Source organism: Colletotrichum higginsianum, chromosome 6 (genome assembly GCF_001672515.1).
Source record: "Colletotrichum higginsianum IMI 349063 chromosome 6, whole genome shotgun sequence".
NCBI classification, from domain to species: domain Eukaryota; kingdom Fungi; phylum Ascomycota; class Sordariomycetes; order Glomerellales; family Glomerellaceae; genus Colletotrichum; species Colletotrichum higginsianum.
Genome location: NC_030959.1, coordinates 1,694,046 through 1,717,699, shown reverse-complemented (window position 1 = coordinate 1,717,699; position 23,654 = coordinate 1,694,046). Strand labels below are relative to the sequence as shown.

The 23,654-nt window shown below is 55.7% G+C and overlaps 6 protein-coding genes across 6 annotated transcripts; 2 read left to right on the top strand and 4 right to left on the bottom strand.

The window, feature by feature from the left end:
- Nucleotides 1-177: 177 nt before the first annotated feature.
- Nucleotides 178-1,733, bottom strand: CH63R_08933 (1,3-beta-glucanosyltransferase; the record flags this gene model as incomplete). Its single annotated transcript, XM_018303907.1, has 4 exons — nucleotides 178-438; nucleotides 495-825; nucleotides 879-1,539; nucleotides 1,607-1,733. The coding sequence occupies 4 exons, from the start codon at nucleotides 1,731-1,733 to the stop codon at nucleotides 178-180; spliced, it is 1,380 nt and encodes a 459-aa protein (XP_018155930.1).
- A 3,690-nt stretch (nucleotides 1,734-5,423) lies between these two features.
- On the bottom strand, nucleotides 5,424-7,775 carry CH63R_08932 (Actin polymerization protein; the record flags this gene model as incomplete). The annotated part of the gene is made up of 3 exons (XM_018303906.1): nucleotides 5,424-5,821; nucleotides 5,874-7,653; nucleotides 7,731-7,775. The coding sequence occupies 3 exons, from the start codon at nucleotides 7,773-7,775 to the stop codon at nucleotides 5,424-5,426; spliced, it is 2,223 nt and encodes a 740-aa protein (XP_018155929.1).
- Nucleotides 7,776-9,485: 1,710 nt separating this feature from the next.
- CH63R_08931 (ATP-dependent RNA helicase DBP5) lies at nucleotides 9,486-11,099 on the top strand (the record flags this gene model as incomplete). Its single annotated transcript, XM_018303905.1, has 4 exons — nucleotides 9,486-9,694; nucleotides 9,756-10,241; nucleotides 10,293-10,530; nucleotides 10,593-11,099. The coding sequence occupies 4 exons, from the start codon at nucleotides 9,486-9,488 to the stop codon at nucleotides 11,097-11,099; spliced, it is 1,440 nt and encodes a 479-aa protein (XP_018155928.1).
- A 2,074-nt stretch (nucleotides 11,100-13,173) lies between these two features.
- On the top strand, nucleotides 13,174-16,633 carry CH63R_08930 (uncharacterized protein; the record flags this gene model as incomplete). Its single annotated transcript, XM_018303904.1, has 3 exons — nucleotides 13,174-13,197; nucleotides 13,255-13,564; nucleotides 13,650-16,633. The coding sequence occupies 3 exons, from the start codon at nucleotides 13,174-13,176 to the stop codon at nucleotides 16,631-16,633; spliced, it is 3,318 nt and encodes a 1,105-aa protein (XP_018155927.1).
- Nucleotides 16,634-17,139: 506 nt separating this feature from the next.
- On the bottom strand, nucleotides 17,140-18,855 carry CH63R_08929 (Polyamine transport protein; the record flags this gene model as incomplete). Its single annotated transcript, XM_018303903.1, has 1 exon — nucleotides 17,140-18,855. The coding sequence occupies one exon, from the start codon at nucleotides 18,853-18,855 to the stop codon at nucleotides 17,140-17,142; it is 1,716 nt and encodes a 571-aa protein (XP_018155926.1).
- Nucleotides 18,856-18,912: 57 nt separating this feature from the next.
- On the bottom strand, nucleotides 18,913-21,609 carry CH63R_08928 (Polyamine transport protein; the record flags this gene model as incomplete). The annotated part of the gene is made up of 1 exon (XM_018303902.1): nucleotides 18,913-21,609. The coding sequence occupies one exon, from the start codon at nucleotides 21,607-21,609 to the stop codon at nucleotides 18,913-18,915; it is 2,697 nt and encodes an 898-aa protein (XP_018155925.1).
- Nucleotides 21,610-23,654: the final 2,045 nt, after the last annotated feature.

Genomic DNA, 23,654 nt, shown 5'->3' with positions numbered 1-23,654 from the left:
TAATATTCAATATTCAGGCAGCCAGATGACTGATCCTGGGTGTCATTGATAAACTAATGAAATAGCGGCAAAACCGCACGTCAAATCTAGTGCTTCGTGCGAATTGAGAGCAAGTGCCCTCTGGATATCGTTTGTACATCCAGCGCAATGGCTGGGCAATGACTCTGGCTTCGATTCTTACAACAAGAAGGCACCAAACATTGTGAACAGGGTGGCAATACCGGCGATGGCCAGAGGGGCCTTCTCAATGGGACCGCCAAAGGTCATGCCAGGGGCGGCGTTCGAGGAGCCGGAAGCACCAGAGCCAGAAGAACCGGCGCTGGAAGCGGTGGGGGAGGCAGTGCCGCCAGTGGTTTCGCCCTCGGACGCGCTGTCGCCAGCGGTCTGGGAGCCATCGCCATTCAGACCAGGGCCATCACCAGCACCCTCAGTCATGTACTGTCGAGACGATAGTCAGCCATATTTCTGGTTTAGCATCTGCGATATTGACTCACCTTCTCAGCTTGCTTAGGGATGGTGGGGATGCTGGTAGGGTCGACCATCCAGACAGAGTCGGAAGTAGGGCAGTCGACAGCGTGAGAGGTCTTGGCGGCTCCGGCGTCACCGGTAGGGGTGGGATACTTGGACAGGGCGCTCTTGAAGTTGGCATACTCGTCAAGCTCCTCCACGTTGTTGCCAGAAATCTCGACGATGCCGTACTTGTTGGCCTCCATCGAGTACTCGTACATGAGACCTCCGGAGTAAACACCGGTCATCTCGTCGTTCATGAGGGCCTCCAACTCATTAAAGGTACGAGTGTTGGTGTTGCAGCCATACTCAGACAGGCTAGGAAAAGGATTAGTGCCATCACAAACATGCAAACATCGGGTATGTCTTACAAAATGGGGAGACCGTAGTCGGTGAAGTTCTTAACCTTGACATCCCAGCCAGCCTCCTTGAAGTTGGAGCTGCACCACGAGTAGTCGTTGAAAGCGAAGAAGTCGCTGCGGGCATCATCACTGCCGCAGTTGAAGTAAGCAGCGCTCTGCATGCGGTTGTCGGCAACATCGGCGGCCGAGTACCCGACAGGGACGTGGCGGAGGCCGCGAGAGGCCATGTAGTTCTTGATGTCACGGGTGACGGCCTTGACGTAGGGAGCGGACAGGGTAGTGTTGGCCTCGTCGTGGATCACCTCGTTTCCGGAGAAGAAGGCAAGAGTGTTGTCGTACTTAGCGAACTCCTCGACGGTGGCGAAAACGCTCTGTAGGTAGACGGCATTGTACGAGGGGTGGGGGTCAGCGCGGTTGATCGAGTACTTGGGGCTGTTGACGTCGGCGACGAGGTAGATGCCAGCGTCGGCGAGCTGCTGCATGCACTCCTTGTGGTCCTTGGAGTTATCGACGCTGTAGACACGAATGGTGTTGATGCCGAGGTCCTTGAACTTGGGGATGTCACGGCCGCAAATGGTGGTATCGGCAAGAGGGTCGACGTTCTCAGACGATCCGCCGGGCTGATAGTCGACACCACGGATGTAGAAGCGAGTGCCATCGGCGTAGAAAGCTAGAGGGATTCGCCTGTTAGTTGATTATACGGCCTGGCGGATTGCCGTTCGACTGGTGAAGCATACCATTACCCGAAGCAGAAACGACGGGGAGGGAGCGAGCCTTGATGGGGGCTTCACGCTCAGTAGCAGTAGGCTTGGCCGAGACGACGGTCAAGGCCGCAAGGGCCGAGATGGCAGCGACAGACTTCATCTTGTGATGTGTATGTGGTGGAAGTTCCAAGAGAATTCCCCAAAACCGAGTTGATGATGATCGAAAAGTGCCAAGCGATAGAATGCCCCGAAAGAGTGAGGGACAGGGTGAAAGCAGTGAAAGGGTGATGCGACACGGGTTCCAAAAGGTTGGCGATTAAAAACGGGAGAAGAAAATGTCAACCAAAGCGAGGGAGCTGACTTGTGATTTTATCGAAGGGGAGGGGGGAATGGCACACTCGAGACCCGGAAGGCGGCAACGAGGAGGTCGGGCGGTATGGGATGGAAAATGACGAGAAGGAGAGAAAGTCAAGGACGGGCGGGAAGGAGGGACTTGGATGATTAAAAAACGGCGTGGTTGACGGTGGTGGTGGTGGAGGTGGAGATGGTACGAGGTAGCTAAGGTACGAAACGAAAGAACGAACGCATTCCACCTTTCAGCACCCCCCAGGGTCGACACCCGGAAGTGCCAGGCTCTCTCTTTCTCTCCTCCTCCAAGGTCCAAGGTCAAGAGTAGGTGGACTGGGCATTCACTTCTGGTGCTTCTCCACCAGTCCTCGACCAACGACAACCACTCCATGCCAAGAAAGGACCGACAGGAGACGTGGACGGTGGACCACGACCGGGGGTTAGGAGCCGCCGTTCATTCGCTTGGTGGGTTCCAGTCACTCCTGTCTGGTCTGACGAGTGAAACGTGACTGGCCAGTGGCAGGCTGGCAGCTAGGAAGACACTTGTGAGTTCAGGGGTAATGGGCGACGGGAAGGCGTCGCTGAAGGCATCGTGGAGAACAAGGGGGTGTCTACAACCAGCGGGAAAGTGGGATGGAGCTAAATCGGGTTCCCAGCAGGGAAAGGTCGAACCCACCGGATGGTCTTCTTTACGGCCACCCCCTGTTCATCAGCCCATCGTTCCCAAGTTCGTGTAAACAACCAAAGTACACACATACACACACACAGAGAGAGAGAAAGAGAGAGATACCTCCGTCCAATTTGGTGATGTAATCCCCTTGCGTCGTCCAGCGTCCGTCTCTTGTGCGCGCTACACCGGCGCGTCTGGGCACAGCCGTCCGACCACTGTTCCCGTCGCCGCCCTGCCGTTTTGTTGATCCTCTATCACCTGTCCCTCTCTCGCGGGTGACGGGTGACGGGTCTTGGGACAATCCCATTATCCCAACGCCAATGCTTCCATCGCTCGTCGAACCCGCTGTAACGCGACAAAGAGAAACGACGATCGGTTCCTACCCTCACTGGTTTGGGCAGTGGTCCCTAGTGCAACCGCTAACAACACAGAGCGTGCCGAGTCGCCGAGTCGCCTCCCGGTATCACCTCGCTGTCATCCCCCCGGGATTGCTCGTATCGAAATCATGTTTATCATCTGTGCCTCATCCCAATTACACTGTCGTTGACACGCGCTTCCAGCCCAACGACAAAGGAGGGGGGAAGGTTAACCCTCGACAAAATGAACAACCGAAATACGTTTGGATTTTACGACAAGCGCGAGAAAACCAGGCCTGCCCATCAAATAGTGAACATGGCAGCCAACAACCGCCAACCTCCTTGGTGGTGTATATGACCTCAAAGCACATAGTTGCGCCGGGCCTGACGGCAGATGTGAAGCCGCGTCGTGTCGTCTCACCCACACTCCTTGCCTCCTCCTCCTCCTTCTCCTCCACCACCCCTTTTCCCGCATGCCGAAAGAGACATGAAGACCCAGCCGCCGGTGGCCAGTGGGGATGGATCCCCCAGTGTTTTGACCCAGTCAAAAAAGCCGACATTCCATGCACTGCCACAGCGATTAATGGAAGCCCTTGCCTGCCACGACCTGGCCCCTCCCGATTCAGCGTCCATCCATCTGCTCTGTACAAGACTAGTCTCTGGTGCCTCTTTTCCACCGCGAGAATGCCTCCGTCTCCCTCTTCAATTGGCCGAGGCCGGCCTGCCCTTTCCGGAAAATGGCCATAGGTCAGCTCCAAGAAAAGCATCATGCAGCTAAGAAACCGCCATTTCAAGATTCACTTCGCTTCACCGGCGATCTCGAGAATGCCGCGCCGCCCAAGTCCACGTCAACACTGCCACCAAGACCCCCAGCCTCCACTGCTGGTCTGTTTGTGCCGTTAAGGCATCTCTCCGATATCCTCCTCTCCTGTCGACCTAGCATGTCGTTTGGAAGGTCCGTTGGTGTCTGTCTATGGAGATGCTCTGCACAGTCAGTCGACTCGACTTGCCTGGAGGGACGGGATCCTGGCAACTTGCGCAGATCCTCTCGTTGAGAACCCCCCAGGAGCAATGCAGCCCTTTGGCACAAGAAATTACATGCCCAACTCGTCCCAAATTAACCCCTCCATCTCTGCACGCAAGCAGTGTACACCCATCTCTCTGACACACCCTTCAGCGGGCTCGTCAGGGGTTTTCCGTCCTCACCGGTCGTCTGATTGGTGCTTGGCCAATGCTTGGCCCGTCTTGGGAAGTCTTCTGCTCGCTCTACTCATTCACCTTCTCACCCACCACTTTGCCAGACCTTGGCCATTGCTTCTTCCCACTGCTTCTGCCAACCACGGACCCGTTCTGCCAAGTTGGCCCTTGAATACGGGTGAGAATCAACATTTCTCAGGAGTGGGAAGTTTGAAGGGCCCCAAGGGGATCCTGTAAACTCCCACCAGATTCCATTGTAACAGTTTGAGTGCCTACATAGCCCTTAGCATCCTACGGTCTCCCCATGCCAGCAACGTCCGGCCAGAAAAGGCACTCTCTACACAGTGCACAGTGCAACAAAATCAATTCCTCGTCCTCTTGCTGCGAGTCTTCGTCGACTCGTCACAGGGAACGCACTCCCCCGCAGAAGGTCCGTGGCCTCTCGCGCCTCTGGCAGCGGGATGGCCGGTTGGATCTCCCCGATCCTCCCATCCCCCCTTTGGCCTCAAACGGTAAAGGCCACAACCAACCCCTCCCTCCCTGCCCTACTGTATCCTGCTTGCTTGCAGGGAGTCGCCAATGACGCGAAGGTTTCGTCTCGCATGGTTTTTATTTTATTTTACGTTTTTTCCCTTTACCTTTCGCTCGACACGACGAGACGAACACCTTCCCAAAAACTTTCGCATGTCTGGCGTCGGATCTATATAGACTCGGAACAGTCTTGCAGTCAAGACTGGCGCACTTCATTTTCTTCTTTTTCCTGATAACCAGATACTGCCTCAAAATGAGAAAAGTCGCGGGCGATTTGGCCGATGGAAGAAGAAAAGAAAAGGAAGAAAGAAAAAAAGAATAATGCTTTTGCTATTTTGGACCACTTCAAAATCTCCAGGAAAGAACAAAAAGAAAAGGAACCGCCAGAGCCAACAATGCTTCAGTTTAACCGTCCCCACTCCTTCTGCTTCTTTACAAACGGTATGAATGCACCTTAACCAATGCTGCTTCCTCGATCTCTTGACGCTCGCCAAGCTGCGACCTCATTGAACGTCGACTTTCGCCGATCCCGTTGACTCTGGTTTCGCCTTACCAGCCGGACGCTGGTCACTTGCTCAAAGCGAGCCCGTGTCGCAGGGACTGATACCACGGGTGATTTGTGGGTGACTCCTCGCTCGTCGGCTTCCTGTAACATGTCTGGCGGCACAGCACCTGCCCCATCCTCCGCGGGTGTCATCCCGAATGACACCGGTTCTCTGTGGCTTCTCTGTTTCTGTGCACAGGACTCCTAAACTGCCTGTACATAGCTCGCGGGCACACTCTTCGTTACGCCGCCCTTTTCGACTTCGGCCCAGCCGTCGCCGGGGTCGTCCTTGATGAGCACAAACCTCTCGCCCTCCGCCATGCTGTGCTCTGCGTCGCTCTGCGCTGTGTATTCGTACAAAGCCTCCACGTACTTGAGCTTCTTGGCTCCGCGCCTCGGGGCCACTGCTGGCCCCTTCTTCTTCCCCGCTCCTGCTGTTCCTATCGAGGAGCCCGAGTTGGAGTACGTCGACTCTGGTCGTGCCGACGCGCCGGTGTTTTGCGCAACCATGGGCGATGCGGGAGCGACCGTCCAGTCGACATAGCTTGCCGGCACAATGCCCTCTTTGTAGCCAGCGCGCACCTTGACCCAGCCGGAACCATCTGTCGAGAAATGTCAGCATCTTTGATCAACAGCAATATGGGTCGGCCTCACCATCCGGTTCGAGCATCGTCACTTCGCGACCCTCGGGAACGGAAACTTCTCCATCGCCACTAGCTTCAAACGTATATAGCATCTTGCCCTTCTGCTGCTCCGATGAGCTCGATCCGTTCGGTGCACTTCCCGGAAGCTCGCTGATGTATGCGGCCGGGGGCGGAGCCATGACCCTCTTACGGGTCGTGGTCGAGCTGACAGTCGATGCAGGAGCTGCAGGGCGAGGGGTTGATGGCTCTGGCGGAGCCTCGTCTATGGGTGACGTCGGACCCCCCGTTATCGACCGACGTGCGCTGTGCGCATATCCCGAGCTCAACGAGTTCATCGTGTTCGATCTCGTCAGAGTCGGCGAATCCGACGCGTTTGTGGGCGAGGACGCCGTCGGCCTGAGAAGCGAGTTGGCTGCTTCCTGGCGTTCGGCCTTGAGCTTCTTTCTTTCCTCCTTGGTCTGTTCGCCCGGACAGTCGGCAGGAACCTTCATCTCGCACTTGTTGTGACATGTGTAGCCACAGTCTCTGCAGTCGAAGCCCTTCGCCGATAGGCCCCATATTCTCTCTCCGCATAGGTCGCAGTTAGTGGGTATCTTGAAGGTTTGCGCCTTGAAGTTATGGTTCTTTGCGCCAAGCGATACGTCGCCTACAGCCGAGGTGATGGTGGAAGTCTCGACCTCAGCGGTAACCCTCCTCCTGTCGACAGCATGTAGATCTTCCTGCAGTGCAAATATCTGTGTGACCACCATGACCTCATCTTTCTTCTCAGTGCCTTCCCTGATACGTTGCTTTATGCGCTTGATGGCTTCCACCTCGCGCCTCTTCTTGTCAACTTCCCTACGCAGATCCCCTAGTTGCGCCTTGGATTTGCTGAGAACGTTCCGGAGGTAGATCTTGGCCGATTCGTCCACGACCATTTGGTCGTCATCGTGCCAGACTGGGCTGGGCTCGAAGGTCTTGTCGGCTGGTTCCTGGAATGTGCCGAGGTTGTGGCGAATGTACATCATGGAGTCGAGGTGAGGCTGGTTCCGGGATATCTCTGTTCCGAGCTTCTCCATCAGGCCCTTGCTGCTCTGCAGCATAGCGGCTTCCAGCTGCGAGGCGATGGTCCACAGACCGTTCAGCTTCATGGTGCGGAACTCGGATAGGTCCTGCAGACTATCCATAACCTCGGGAACGTATTCGTGGTAGTAGCGCTCCTTTTGCTTGTTTGTAACATTGATGGCAATCAAGTATGTGTTCTTGACGTTGTTCATGTCAAGTATCTGCTGCTGATACGCGCTTTGCGCCTTGGCCTTGTCAAAGGACGATTCAGACTTTTTGCGCTTGCTTTCCACCTCTTGACAAGCACCATCGTATTTGGCTTTCGTTTTGCGCAAGTCAGCGTACTGGGAGTCTCTCTCGTGCTCTAGTTTGCCGGCATAGTCGGCATGGCGTTTGCGCAACTCTTCAAAGCGGGTACCCAGGAACTTGAGGGGTTCGGCTACCTGTGAGAGGAGGTTATTTCCGTATCGATCGTGTTCGTCGGCTCGGGCTTCGAGGGTGGTGAGTTGCGTGGACCAGGTCGTCAGAGAAGCGCTCTCTAGAGAACCCGGTGTCATGGCAGGCGTGTCGCCAACACTGAGGGGTGCCGACTTCTTGTTCTTCTTCTCAAAGTACTTCTTGGCCAAGGCATTGAGCTTCGCAGCATATTCTTTTTCGATGGCGCTTCTCTCGCGGTAAAACTGTTGGATCTCGTCGAGCCATGATATTCCGTGGGCCACCCAGGTGTTGGCGGGCTTGAAGCCGTCCTAGGTAGAGGACATGTCAGCGTTTCGAGGGGCCAAGCCAGTGAAGAGGGGGGCACAGCCGTGGCCGAAATACTGACCTTGAGCTCAGTGCCGAAAGTCGGCGCAACATCGACATCAGCCATTGTCCAAGATTATGCCGCTGAAACAGCAAGCAACGCTCGGGAATCCAGCAGAGCAGGTTGCAGATCGTGCAAGGTGACCAGAGAGGCGTGTTGTTGGCGGTAGAAGGAGGGATTCGTAATGGATTCCTCCGAAGCAGCGAGACCGGGAGGAGGATAAACGACCAACGGTGGGCTGCGGCCCGAGCAGAAGGTCAGCGCAGTGGATGGGGGAGGGGGAGCAATCGTATAAGGCTAACCCCGCCAAAACGGTTAAAACTGGGAGGAAGCCGGGCGGAGGCAATAGATGGATGCTAGCAGGAGGCGCAGGCCGCCCGAACAATATGTACAGTAAAGCGAATAAGGGAGCTGAAGCAGCGCGTTGTGTGTGTGTGTGTGTATATATGGCTCGCCTTGTCGGGTGGAAGTCCCAAGAGGCCGTGATCAACACATACACTCACCATCGCACACAGGCAGTGAGAGAGAAGAGGTCGATGCTTTGCTGCTTTGCGCTCCTCTGCGCTCCTGCACTGCGCATTCCTGTAACCCGGGTACTCCTGCCTAGGTATCTATGTACCTCACCTGCCTCGTTGGGCGTGTCAGGTACCTCTGGCTGGGAACATGGGCCCGCAACGGGCATTGGCATCGGACGGGGACGTCGTCAGCTCCTCCCCTGGGCCCCTGGCCAACTGGAACCTTCTCCCTCACGAGTCACTGGCGTGACTTCTCTGGCTGCTTGGTCCACTGATTAGGTGGGTGGGTAGGTGCGCGCTGAAGAGGCCTGTGGTGGACTTGTGGAATCTCCACCCATTGGTGCCAGTCGAAGCCTGAAAGCAGGGGTCTCGGATTCGGCTTCTCCAAAGGAAGCGTTCAAGTTTACTGAGGGGTACGATTGTAATTATGCAGGCTGTAACTTGAAGCTCGATACGATGCCATTCAGACCTCAGCGTTGGGCTGTTAATTGCAGGAAAGACGCTGGGTTACAATGAAACGAGCAGCACGAGCGAGGAAGAATCATCGACATGAAGCTCTTGTAGATACCTATCTAGGTACGTATGGAGAAATGCTACCCTGATTGAGACTTATGTCTACACAGTAGTAGGTGCCTTGCCCTAGCTAGGTTCGCGTACGCGTGCCTGACCGGTAAATCATCGGGGAACCCCATCAAGTTATTCAGGTTCAGGACGTGGTGTTCCTAGCTCAAGCCTGGATTATCAGGCTACAAAAGTGCCCCGCGTAGTAGGTACCAAGCCCCGCCATCGCCTTGGAGTGGTTTTCGTTCGTCACAGGCAAGAGTGACAGACGACGTAGCTTCCCAAAAATCGCAAGAGCTCCCCTCCCAAACTGCCACCGTAAAAAACAAACAAATAACTCCCTTTTCTGTCGCCTTCGTTCAAGCACCCTCTTTTATTCTACCCACCAATCCTCTGCATTCACGACGGGCAGAGAAGGAGAGGCTTCATATCTAGTAAGCCACCCAACTCCCATACCGTACAATTCAATCCCGTTTGCGACTCTTGCTTTTGGCTACAGCCGTTAGCTAATCTGTTGCTGCAGCCGTACAGGCGACGTGCGCATACCGCCACTTCTTCCTTCGTACGACCGACCGACCGAACGACCGACCTGCCAAGTAAGGCTGTTGCATTTTCGGTAACTTATTTGCTTCCAGCGCGACGTCCGATCTTCCTGCCCTGTATTACCTTCACGACCGCGTTCGTCGCACTATCAACAGCCATGGCCGATCTTGCCAGTCGCATCACAGAGCCTCCCGCTGAGGGCGTAGCAGAGGATGCGCAAATTCCCCAGGCTGACGGCAACGTCGAAGCTCTTGGCGGATCTGGTCTCATCGAAAACACCTACGATGTCGATGTCAAGCTGGGCGACCTTCAGTCCGACCAAACCAGCACCCTTTACTCTGCTGCGACCTTCAGCGACATGAACCTGTAGGTGGTCTCCAGTCCCCCTAGTCGAAATACAAATCTAATCGTTTTTATTGTTATGCAGGCCCGAGCCCATCCTTCGCGGTCTCCTCAGCCTCAACTATCAGAAGCCCTCCAAGATCCAGGAGAAGGCTCTTCCCCTGATGCTTGCCGACCCTCCCCGCAACATGATCGCCCAGTCGCAATCCGGCACTGGTAAGACTGCCGCCTTCGTCGTTACCACTCTGTCCCGTGTGGACTATAGCCAGCTCGAGCAGCCTCAAGCTCTTATTCTTGCGCCCAGTCGTGAGCTTGCGCGTCAGATTGAAGGCGTCGTTGGCAAAATCGGTAGCTTTTGCGAGGGTCTTAAGGTGGCTGCAGCTCTTCCCGGCGCCCTTGAGCGCAACGCCCCTGTCAGAGCCAACGTCATCGTCGGTACTCCTGGTACCGTCATGGACATCGTCCGCAGACGCCAACTGGACGTGTCTAAGCTTCGGCTCCTTGTTATTGACGAGGCCGACAACATGCTTGACCAGCAGGGCCTTGGCGATCAGTGTGTCCGCGTCAAGAAGTAAGGCTCGACTGTGGACCTCGTCATGACCAGCGTGCTAACACATCGCAGCATGCTCCCCCGCGACATTCAGATCCTCCTGTTCTCTGCCACTTTCCCGGACAAGGTTATGGGCTTTGCCGAGAAGTTTGCGCCCAAAGCTGATCAGATCCGTCTGAAGCACACTGAACTCACCGTCAAGGGCATCTCCCAGATGTACATTGACTGCCCCACCGAGCAAGACAAGTACGAGGTTCTAGTCAAGCTCTACGGTCTTATGACGATTGGCTCCTCCGTCATCTTCGTCAAGGTACGGTGGACATGGCCCGGACAGCCGAGAGAAGCATGACGCAAGCTAACGATTCGACCCAGACCCGCGAGAGCGCCGACGAGATCAAGCGACGGATGGAGGCTGATGGCCATCGTGTGTCGGCCCTCCACGGTGCCAAGGACGGCCCCGAGCGTGACCGCTTGCTGGAGGAGTTCAGAAGTGGCCAGTCCAAGGTTCTTCTTACCACCAACGTGCTGGCCCGTGGTATCGATGTGTCTAGCGTGTCGATGGTTATCAACTACGATATCCCTATGAAGGGACGCGGAGATTCGGAGCCCGACCCTGAGACATACCTGCACCGTATCGGCCGCACTGGACGTTTCGGACGCATCGGTGTCAGTATTAGCTTCGTCTACGACAAGAAAAGCTTCTACGCTCTCAAGCAGATCGCGGACCTGTACGAGATCGACCTCGTGCAGCTTGATGCCAACGACTGGGACCAGACGGAGGAGGACGTGCAGAAGGTCATCAAATCGAACCGTGCCAAGGCCGCATTCGCACCGAGCGCCACCGACACCGGCGCCACCAATGCCGCCGCCAAGTCGTAGAACTATCTTGCCGCCGCCAGTTCGGTTGTCGACGGGAGGGCTATACCAAATGAGACGGGATGGCTGTAGAACGTTGTTGCAGACAGCCGAGGCTAAGTGGACTGTTCTCGAGAGTTGCCGCATTCGGATTTATGTGGAGTTGGCGGTCCTCGGGTGAGGATTGAAGCCTCTGAGCAGAGGCTACGAAAACTGAGATACCATCAAAAGAAGAAACAATGGAAATTACTGAGCATAACTAATTTCGGCTAGTCCATTGGTTGGATCGGACCCCAAAGAGGCGTCTACTTCTACGCTTGAAGGCTTGTATGGGATCCAGCTGACACAAGCAGGGCGCTTCATGAAGCTAGAAGAGAACAACGGTGCGCCGGAGCTGGCCTGAGGCTGGCGGCTGCAAAGAATACCAGGGATAGTAAGGCTTGTTTCTTCCGGGCGAGAAACGGGGTTGCGTTGGGTGTGGCTAGTATACATCAGTTCACATGTCGGCTCCGGATGAGAACGTGTGGCTCGACGAAGACCACAGAAGCCGAGTGTGAAGGAGGCAGGGCTTCGGGAGAGTGAAGGGGTCTATATGTGACTTGACAGCCGTCATGTTGCATCCATACTTTGCGTCGGTTGTCGTCGACGAAGAAGCGTATCAGGATCTGTCGCGGTGCCTAGCCACGCGCGGCGATTTTCACCAACTTCACATGATGGGCCGGTTGGGCTGCCATTGTCTGAGGACTGCAGAATCAGTCACATCCATCAATCCCAGAGTCCCGATTTCCGAAACGAAGGAGACAGTCGCACCATGGCAAGGACATCAGGAAACAAGTGGTCAGCGACAAGTGTGACGCTTGATGACAACCCTCAGGCAGGAGTCGAGCTTTCATTGGCCTGGGATGCCCTCTAATCATTAGCACGTGATGCGGTTGACACTCTTTTTTTTGGCGCCGGACTCGCTCGGGAGCGGTTCGACGCGATGTTTTGGTTCTCATTCGGCCTCCGCGCTTAAGCAGACTGAGCGCCTAAAATCGGAGAGGGGGCGATGTGGGACAACCTCAGCCATTGGATGTGCATGCACCCATCCGACATGTTGTACATGCCCATTGGGCAGTCGACCTTCTTTGCCTGGTATGTATGATGGATGGCATGCAGGAAGGGTTGCACTCTGGCCTAGGCCGCCAGACACCATGGAAGTCTGGATCTGAGATGCGCAGTGAACTATTTGACCCTCTCAAAATAGCGACTCACCCAACCAACCAGCAATCGGTGGCAAACGCCCGAAACAGGGGCCGGACGGCTCCCGGATTGTCTGGCCTTCGTCATTTTCTGGAGGTGTTTCCAGCAGCGGCCCGGCGTGCTCGCGAGCCGCTGCTGGAAGCGATTGCAGGAACTGAATCCACCTCCCCAGGTACACAGCCCTGCAGGTTGGCAACATGGTGAGGCAGGACAAATGGACTCCTTACCGCCGTTGTCCACTTTCGTAGTAACGGCAGGTTTACTGTGTTTGACTGAAGCCAGACGAAGAACAAGCGCGCTGGGTAGCTGAGTCGAACTCGAGTAAACGGCGGCATCCAGTATGACGGAGGAGGCACCCGTATCCGCTCTTCTCTGCCTGCCTCGTCATCCGCTGCGACTTGTCAAGTCTCCTTCTCTCCTAGGACGGCTCCATTCATGTATGAAGAGTTACATGTGCACCACTGAGCCCCAGTGGTGCGTCTCTTTTCGCTTCGGACTCTTGCTTCTTCTTCTCAGCTTCTTCTTTTACAAACTGCCTTCTCGGCTGTGCTGATTGGAATAGCCTCTTTCTTTTCTTGTCTTCAGCTACGTTCAGCTTTTAGAAAACCTCCGGTTCATACAGCATCCACAGTTTCTTCCCTTGCCATCGAATAAACAACGATTTGTGAGATGCAGGTCATCTCTTAATAACCTAATAGGTATTCTCTCGATAGGTTCGTATTCCAGTTTGCTTGCCCACACATACAGGGAGGGAACTTCACCACTGCTCTAGGCCTTGAACATAGAGGTACTTGGCACCTATTGGATTCTCAGAATACTGACATCGTCAAGATCAAGTTCGTCGTCATCGGACCGTATGAAGGATGGGACCTTCGACCAGGTCAGATGAATCCTAAGTCGTCAACCATGCCTACCGTTGCTGATTCTTGGTCACTAGATGTCCTCTCATACCATGGCCCTCAAGCCTCTGCTTCGAATACTCTCACTCATATTGTCGGCTTCCCTCACCACTGCAACGTCATTCAACCTGTCGAGCGAAATCACGAGACTTGTGCCATTGTGTGCCCGTGAATGTTTTCACTCTCACCTGAGCGCCAACTACGCCCTCGCCACATGCGGCAGCGCGCCATCCTTGCAGTGCCTATGCGCCAATGTCGGGCGTTCCGATCTTACCATAGGGGAGGGTGCAGTTCAATGTATCGTGGCGGAGAAGAGTATCGGATTTTGTCGCGAGAGCGACGCTCCTCGTACGTCAATGCACACTCTGGTCTTTGAGAGAGAGTGGGAGATAGGGAGAGAGAGAGAGAGAGAGAAACGACTGACCTCCGACAGAGACTGTCATCGACGCGGCGCATCAAATGTGCGCGAACCAACCGGGTGCAATTCGGCCTACGCACACGGCTATCATTGCAACATTGATCCTGCCTACATCTGGAGGCATCATCGTTGTGCCTCCGAGAACTACTACGCCATTGATACCACCGACACCAACAGTCCACTTGACGACTTCAATCCCGACAACACTCATCTCGGCGACAGGCACACCGTCCCTCCCCAAGACGCCCACGACCCTCACCGGGTCAAACACCTCCCGCATCTCTACGACGAGCAGCACGACCATACTGCCCTCCCTGCAGCCATCATCGACAACGACAAATCCTTCCGCAACGGCACTCCCAGGTCCAGGAGCCGAAGAAGCCAATTCTGGGTCCTCTGAGCGGCTGGGGACAGGCCAAATCGCAGGTCTGGCAGTCGGTCTTGCGGCTGCTCTCGGCCTCGCCGTTCTCGCCATTTGTCTTGCCCGTCGCAGACGGCGAAGGAATTACCCAGACGTCAAGACAGGATTCTTGCCGGTGCGCGAGAAGGACTCGTGGGGACACCACCCGCGCGAAGGCCCCGCGAACATATTCCACATCTCTCCGCCCGTCCACCATGCGCAGTCTCCTTCCCCACCGCCGCGGCCGCCTCCTGCGGCACAAGTCCGGGCGAGCGGCCGTACGAGCTGGTGGCCGGGAGCGATTGGGTTGGCGGTATCCCGATCCGATAGTCCATCCACAGCGCTCCGTCCACCTCCTCCGCAACAGAACCGGCCTACCTCGCGGCTACTCCCCGCAAAGCCTTCGCTCTTGTCCCCCAAGCCGGTTCTCTCTCTCAAGATCCCCCAAAACGGTCTCTCGGCCTCAACGCCTTCCCAGCCTCAGGAGCAGATCGCGTCTCAACCGACAAACTCCCAGATCTTCAAAACGGCCAAGCTCACAGCACCGCCAAAGAGGCACTATGATGCCCGGGAGAGCACAATGACCGAGTTTGAGGAAGACAGTGCCATCACCTCGGCGCGGTCTGCTCGCTCGAACAATATCTGGAGGCCGCCGTCGGCCATAGCCGGCAGCAACCCCAAGTCAGCGACATATTACGTCGCCGACAAGAACGGAAATTGGGTGCTCGGGGACCCCAAGAGCGCCGTTCATATGGCACAGATTGCCGAGCTCGACGCCTCCGGTGCGAGTGAGGGAGGAGGGGCCAGGTCGAAGCCATCCTACGCCGAGTCGGCCATGCTTGCAGTCACAGCCACCACAGCGGGCATCGGTCATGGAGCCGGTAGCCCCGTCGCTCCCTCTGCCGCTCGCATGCCTCCGCCTCCGGTGCTTCTGCCCGCGGCAGAGATTGTCCGTTCCGGCACCCTCGCGGCCCCGCCGGCGGCTCATCAGTCGCGATCGTCGAGCGTGTATTCTCAAGGCACCAAGCGGCCTAACGCGAGCGTCCAGAGTGCTGGTGCTCCTCAGACCGGCGGAGCATCCCACCCTGCACCGAGCATGTCCTTTTCGCACCCTGAGCCACCACGCCGTCGAAGCAACTCCCTCGGCCGGCGCAGCTCTTCTAAGTCTAAAGCCGTCAACACCGGCGCCGTTCCTGTGACCGCAGTCGCGGCCGCGGCCAACACCGTCAACGCCCCGAAACGCTCAGACAGCCACGACTCGCAAGGCTCGGCCACCACAATCGCCTCCTCTGTCGCGAGCTCCGCGCCCGAGCCCGTCATCGAGCAAAACAGTCTTTCCCCCGTTGTCGAGTCCCCAGTCTCGAACGCGTCCCCGAACGGCCGTTCCCCGGTATCCTACCCCGCGATCCCTGGACGCACCACTTCAAAGCCTCGCAACGACAACCTCCATCTCCTGGCCCCTCCCACGCGAACTTACGGGGGATTCCCTCCCGGCCAGCCCAGTCCTACTCTCGGCATAACGCAGCAGCGGCGGCCGCCCCGCGATGGGCCGTACATGGCCAGCTACGACGTGCCTCGCAAACCTATCGCCAGGCCCCGTCCTGCTGCCGCCGCTGCCACCGCTGACCCGAGCAAGGTGGCGACTGGTTCGCCGTCACTCCGCCTTGTGACTCCGTCCCCTCCCTCCGGGACCGAAGTCTTGCAGCAGGAACCCCACTGGAGGCCTGCGCAGACCCAGCGGCCGCCGCAGATGAAGCCCCTCTACCCTCCGCCTCTCCAGCCCCAACGGCCGCGGGTCGAGCGTAGCGATTTCCACCCGCAACCCCAGACGGCACAGGTCCAGCACGCGCCCCTGTACCAGGAACCTCAGTCGGCGACCGTCCACAAGGCACTCTGGGGGAACCCGCCTCTTCGTGCTGCTCAGAAACAACAACAGCAGCAGGAGCAGGAGCAGCAGTGGTCCAGCTACGCGGCTCTTCCTTCTCAGCAGCATCGGCAGCTTCAACAGCTTCACCCTCAGACAAGCCAACAATCCTTCTCGCAGCGCCAGCGCCGTCGCTCCCAGCAACAGCAAAGGCAATCCTTCCAGCCCGCGGCTCTTCCCGAACAATCCCCGCCGCCGAATCAGCGCCTTCCCGAACGGCCCTCGTCAGCCTCCCCATCGCCACACCATGTCGCAGCCCAAGCCCTGCGCCCAACACCGAATCTCACCTCTACCCCAGAATCAGTATCGTCATCATCAACGATAAAACCAACGGCACCCCCTCCCCGGCCCCCGTCCCCCCCGGCAACCTCCCCATCTGTCGCCACGCCCTCGACGACGTCCTCGCTTCTTTCCAAGCGCCTCGGCTCCGAACGAGCCGCCGCCCTCGCCCTCCCGACGGCGGGCATCCGCCACAGCCCCAACTGGAGACCCTACCGACCGGGCGGGGCCGCGGACACACTCCTCTCGCCCGACAACTTTTTCCCCGCGGCCCCGGGGTTCCCGTCTCGGTCCGTTGCCGCTGCGAGGGCGGGGGACCTGCCCAGCACGCCGACCTGGCAGCCGACACTGACGCCGACGCGGCGGGGTGACGACTTGTTTCTGAACGTGCAATGATAGAGCTTCGCCGCAGGTACGCGGTGGGCGTTCAAAAAGGTAGCCCCTATCTATGGGGGACCTGCTGCTTCTTTCTTCTGAATTTCAACCTCACTCCTTTGTACATGGCGAAGCAAAAGATTCCATCTATACCCCACGCTCTCCGCGAGACCCAGCATGCGTTTTCCTGGGGTTACTATCTGTATGATTAGCACAATTTCCTTGTGTCCCCTCACCCTCACTAGATTCGACAGTTTGGGTAAGAGGAGCCTAAGATGGATGTAGAGGAGAGAGGCAGGGAAAGATGGCAGATGGTCATGACATTAATGGAGTCGGCCTTCGAAAAGGATCGAAAAACGGGGTTTCTCATTCTATTTCCCCCCTGTCATGCTTTTGTAAACTATATCGCCCATGAATTCCAGTTTCTCACGCAACACAAGCATGCATGCACTCGAAACGTTGTAGGTGGTCTCTCAAGTTGGTGACGGCGTGCGCGATCCTGACTCAACTTCTTCCAATTCTGCCGCTCATTCCTCCTTCACCGTCTGGCCTCGAAGACACTCTCGCTCGTTGTAGACATCTGCAGGCATTCGAGGGCGATGGCTATTGAGTGACAATCTGTCGTCCACGGAAGTCATCTCAATGGAAGAGTTGCCGCTGTTCTCGCTTGACGCGCCTCGATGATTCCGCCGCGAGTGGGAGGTGCGCTGGCTTCGCTGACTTCTTTGACTGCTTCTTCTCACGAGATCTTTGGCGTCGCTGACAATGTCGCTCACGATGTCGCTGATTTGATCGTCAAGGGCATCCAGCCCAGCATCCAGAGCGGCTCGGTTAAGATGCTGGTTGGCGTCGATGAGTTTGTTCCTCTTCCTGATCTCCGTGAAACGCGACATACTACCCAGCTCAAGCACGTTGACTCGTCGTGTCTTGTTGGTGGGATTGCCAACGATGAAAGGACGCCACGGCTCTTCCTCGGCGATGACATCTTTGTCGTCAACTGCGCCAGCCGGCATTGAATCGCGCCGTTTGATGGACTGTCTCCGGGCGGCAGTCCATTTTTCCATCTCGTCGGTTTTGCTCTCGGGGATGATGACCACTTCTTTGAAACGGACCAGGCACAGCAATAGCATGACGGTCAGAATAAGCAGTATGCCGGCAACCACCCCAGTAGCTGCTCTCTGACCCAGGTTTCTTTGCGCCATGCCGCCGAGTGCAGTTGCTCCTGCCGCAAAGATGAAGCCCATTGAATGACAAACGGCGAATCCGGCGGTGACACGAGGATAGGCTGAGTAGTTCTTCTTTTTCTGGGCGATATCCGAGTTGCCCCGATGACGGCCCGTCATCCCAGGCTGAAGGTCCGAAGTATCAAAAGTTTCCATGATGAGTCCGTTGCATTCGGAAATTGCCAAGCAGGAAAGAAAACCGATCATAGCCGCAACAATGGCGGGCGCACTTGGATGCGTTGGCGGGCCAGTGCTCACCAAGGTATATGCAAGGCCTGCCAGTGGAAGACCGACAGCGAACACAGAGCGGCGGAGGAGATGCGATGTCCATGTGACTTGCTTATCGAATGTCAAACGGCTGGTGTTTACTTGTGTATGCCTTGCCCGGGAAAAGTAGCTTGCTTTTTGAAACGGTATCGCAACAACAGCGCCAAACGCCATCGCTGCAACCATGAGTCCGACATATGGCGACCGCATTCGATAGAATCTTGATGATAGTGAGCCCAACAAGACAATGATAAGAACGACTTGGGCGTAGATCCAGCCAGAGTAAACGGCCATGGTCGCAAAGCCGGGCTGCCGGAGCATTTCGAAGCAAAGGGCGACTCCATGGTACAGCTCCTGCCCCCACCACCTGGGTCCATCTTTGACGCGGTGCATCATGATCTCACCGCGAGCAACGCGTCGGGTGATGTCAGTGCCGGTTCTTACTTCCACGACTGATCTTCTGAAGGCGGAGCGGCGCACTTCGGGGCAGAGAGTATTGAGTAAGAGGACCACGGCCACGAGAATGATGCTAATGTAGAATCCCCACGCTGGCTGGAGCTCGTCGATCACGGCCGCCCCAATCAGGAACCCGAAACCGAGGGATGCAATATAGCACCAAGTCCAAATGCCTAGCCAAACGCCCATGCCGCCACCATGCCTCCTTACGTCGAAGTCATCGACAACTTCCTGGTGAGGATTGCTGCTCATGAGAGATGCGCCAAAGAGGTCAGTGAGAATGGAATGGAAGTTCATGCTTGCGAATCCTAGGCAGATACCCATGAAGCCACGAGGCACCAGCAGCACCATCCTCTATCCGGTGAGATTATAAAACCGCTGGGCGCTTACGGCCAGAGCCTGTGGAAATAGAAGCGGCATTGTCAAGACCAGGCTAGTTGTGATGTATGGCTTGCGCCCATGCATGAGGGGAAGTGGCCAGCAGAAGAACGTCGGGATAGCCATGCCTAGGAAGCAGCCGACGTTTCCGTTGATGATTGAGTGACTCGTGTCGAGAATGTAGTATTGCAGCGATGGTACCAAGCCGGCGTAGATTCCGATGACCATGCCAATGAGAGCCGTACTGATGCAAGCCACGGCTGCGATGGCTCTCTTCCGAACCGGAGACCAGTCTCGGGCAATTGGTTGGCGTCGTTTCGACTTAGCCAGGCTGAATGCTTGCGTACCACGCAGACTGACATGGGACTTGCCGCGTAGGCTGATACCACGGCTGTTATGGATCGGGCGTCCGGCCGGATCTCGCTCTGGAAGAACATTCTCGCCAGTCTTGTGAGACATGAAAGGAATTCGCTTGGTGCTCGCCCGAGGACGGGTAGGTCCACTGCTCCTGTTTTGAGTTTGCGATTGATTCGAGATTTTGACATCGGAGGAGTCGTTGGATCCATCCATGCTGGTCACATCCGAATCTGTGGGCAATGGTCTGAGTCTTCGCTTCGTTGTCTTCAGACTTTTACTCCTTTTCCTGCTCGAAATCCTCTCTGGTACAGGAGCAGTCTGACGTGAACGGGTCTTGTGCCTACGTTTGGTGTTCGCGACTGCTCGGTGCAGCTTAATCTTTTGCCCAAGCATGTTCTTGAGTTCTGCTGTCTGAGGGGTCAGAGATATGTTTCTGTACAAATCGTCCACATTGCTCTCATTGGGTCGCGCAGCATTGGGAAACGTGGCAGCGCGTTTCGAGGCGGGTTTGGTGGTCACTTTGTTGTCAGTCAAGTCGATGTCTGAGAACTGCTCAGTATCGTCGTCGGGGGCCGTGAGTGGTGCCACTCCGTTCGAGATGTTGCGTGGGGATTGCTCAGAGTCGGCAGACTTTGCTTCTTCGCGGTCCACGGCTCGTGAGGCCAACGCCAATGCTTCGTGGAGCAGACGCTCAAGCTCCCCAAAAGTGTCTTGGAAAATACTGGGCTCAACATCGGACGGCGGCAGGGTTGTATGTCGAGTCATTTTGCGGGAGATTTGGCTGTGCTCTGGGGAGTCCTTCAGTGCAGTATAATATGTCCTTTTCTCCTTGGAAGGCCTTTCAGTCAACTTCGCAGTGTGTGTCTCTGGATTTTTCAGCAACTGTCTTATCCACTGTGCAGTGCGTTTGTAGTCGATAGTGCTTGCTCTGGAACGCGGGGTGGCAGAGGATCGTGACTTATCGACTTTGGCAAGGTCCTCTTTCGCCGATTCGTCCGACCCAACCGCAAAGTATCCCGCCCGGTTTTTCTCGGTGTCGGCGTTGGACTCTTCGCTAAAAGGGCGTACCTTAGAAACCAGCTGATGCCCCGCGTGGCGGTTCAGTTGGGGTGGCTCCTGGGTAAAGGGGCGTACTTTGGATATAGGAATGGCCGCAAGGCTTCCGTTGTTGTCGTCCGCTGCAGCCGAGGATTGAAGGATAGTTCTTTCAGGCAACATATGTTCCTTGGCTGGGTCAAAAGGCCGTACCTTGGAAACTCCAATAGGGGATTTCTGTTCTTGGTCCCCCCTGGGATAGTGGAAGGCGGGTGAATTAAAGGCCGGCCTTATTTTTGTGGCATGGCTGTGGCCGCCGTGCTTTGGAACGGTAACTTCGACAGTGGAAAGGCATAGGTCGTCGCCAGTCATGGCACGGCGGACTCTGGCGTGGACGACTGCTGCTTCTGAGGAAGTGGACGATGACGAGGAAGAGCTTGAGGATGCATCTGGCAACTGGGCTATCGGCTGTCCTTGAACGCCAGCATCGCAGAAGTCGGCACCTTTCAGGAGACCGCGGTGGTGGGCTTTGATATGAGACTCGTCCGGGTGCAAAAGAGGATCCACGCAGACCGTTTCTCTCGGAAAGGACGGGTTGATGTTAGACATGGACTCTGAAGGCTGTGACTCGATAAAAGGAAAAGTGTTGTCGTGCGGCTGGGTGTACGGGTACTTCCTGGACGGAATAGCAATTTTCAACCTGTTCTCGTAGTCACCTTTGTCGTCTTGTGTGTCCGAGCGATGGTTCTTGCTCGCCTGTGGACTCAGAATAGGAGGCACGGGCAAGTCCTTATCGATGATATTCGGGCGCCCGGAAGAGGTTTGGAGAAGGGCATGGCGGAAGGCACCACTTTTGGCCGCGGAAATGCTTGAGGCGACGTCACCCTCAACCTTTTTCAACGACATGTCAGCCATTGAAGGTCGGAGGCTCGGCAACGGGGTTTCGTCAAAATCGCCAGTCGTATCGGATCGCTCTCTTTGCCGATTGTCATCAGCTTTAGTTGGGTGGAAGAAGTTTGACAACATCTCCGGGTCCTTCGCCAGGAGTTGGGGGTTCAGGGCGAGATCTTCCTGTGAAGAGCAGCAGAAGTCGATACGAACAGCAGTCGGTGGCGAGTATGGAGAGTGTGAGCTAAGGATATTGGAGGGGTTCCCGCCAAGCTTTTCGGCCGAACTGTATCGTCGCAAGGCTGCTTGTTTGTAGGCTGAAGTGTTGGGATCTGTTAGGCGCTGAACTTCGGTTGGAGGCGTCAGGGACCGCGTTTGCCTGGCCTGAGACATGGGGTTCAAGACGAATGCTGCATGGGGCTATGGATGAGCGGAGTGACGATAACGATATCAATGTGAGGGTATAAGGGAGTTATCGTCGATAGGTGTTCAAGGAATTGTTGAGGGACGAACAGAGGTCGGTGATGATGGAGGGAGAATCTGTGTGCCGCACTGCCTACTGGTCGAATGTGGCGAGCCAGAGATGTACTCGATTGTACCAAGATGGGTATGTGTGCCTTCCGCAAGCAACGTCTGGCCCAGGCAACTCCTTCCTTCATAGAAACATCCCCAGAGAAGCAAAGATGGCTTAGAATGTCACCATGTTCATTCAACCTGGGCTTTCTGTTAAAAGATAGCTCATTATCGGCAAAACACGATGGCTATTGTTGTGCTTAGAGGGCGACGCAGCAAGCCCCATCCCTCCCTTTTTTGTCCTGCAAAACGCCATGTCAGAGTCATCTACCACTCATTGCGACCGTTCCATCTTCGAAAGGATTTCGGTCTTTGCTCGCCTTAGACACCATGTGATGAGGAAGTCAAGCCGAGCCACCCACCACCCAGGGTGGCGAGGTGGGAGATGGCATGCAACCGGCCAGAGTCTCTTCTTCCCTCGACACTCACGACGGACCCGAACCAACCCCGTAAACCTCACTCTATTTTCTGTATACCCTGTCGAGTGCTCCTAAGGGTGCTTTACTCTTTCCGGCCAGCTTCGGGGCCGGACACGTGCTCAAGCCGCTGCTCGGTGCGATTTGACAAATTGAACCTGCTCAGTCATGTATGTTCGTTAAGCAAAAAGAGAATGTGGTTCCTCGGATATTTTCCAGCTGACTCACAGCTGCACTCGGCTTTTTGTTTCCCCATCCACGAGCCGGTTCAAAGCTATGAAGGATAGAAGAGCCTCATAAATATAGCGACAGACGTAAACGTACGTTTGTCTCGCACCTTTTTCTAGGAAGGTATCTCCATACAGTACAACGAAGCACTAGAGACTTCCACTGCCTGTCTTCCTTACATTCTTGAGAAATACAGGCAAGCGTTTAGAAGTCCTCTTTTTGCCCCTTTCACATCCAAAGACACCAAATGATGACATTGGACCTCCACTTGCAGTATTGAAATTCTACACTGAGGGAGACAAACTGTCTGTGGCAATGGTTTTGCCTGGCCATGTGCTGATATGTTGGGCGAAAACACACCGCGATGTATGTTCGCATGGCTAATTGGAACTCTGGCAATATGGCTAAGTCCTTACTCCCCGATAGCCAACAGGGCGAGCCGGATGGGGATTTCCGACCGACTTACGAAGGCGCATCGAGTCATCACAGCCATCACAGCCGCCGAAGCCGATCGAACCCTCTCGGCATATTTCGCTTGATGCTGCGAAACGTTTTCTGTGGTCGATCTGATGTTTTGAACATGAGAGTACAAGCGAAGCAGGGCCGGCGGGTGTCGATGTTGAAGAACTAGACATTGGCCGTCCTCCGCTTACCAGGAGGGAAACCGTGATTGCGTTCAAGACATGATGAAACCCACCGCTGATAGTTAGTACAAATCGATTGCCCAGAAAAAGGGGAAAGGAAAACAGAAAAACCTGGGAAAGCAACGTTGTCGCACGAGGAAACGATGGGAATTTCTCCATGTCCATTGCTTCGTCGGACCCAAACAGACTCGCGACAGACCACACCCGTTCTATGCCAGGGGCTTGTTTTTCAGTCATTTTCTCCAAGCAAATACATCCCCACCTCAACGGTGTATGATTACCCGTTTGGTTGGATGATACTGTTTAATGTACCAACTGGCCTAAGATATTACTCGATTGATGTCCCCGAGTGACAACCCCACCCCGGTGGGACATTCATTCCTTCTAGATAATGCCTAGGTACCTAGGGCCAAATCGAAAATGTTGTGAGACGTATTGGCGAATGCTGAGAAGGAATCAGGAAGACAGGACTGAACCCAGGAGTTACGGGAGTATGGCGACGGCCAACACAACGCAGAAGCTCCGAGTTACGGGGGGAAGTGAAGAGGGATTTAAAGATGGGGTACCTGGATGTGAC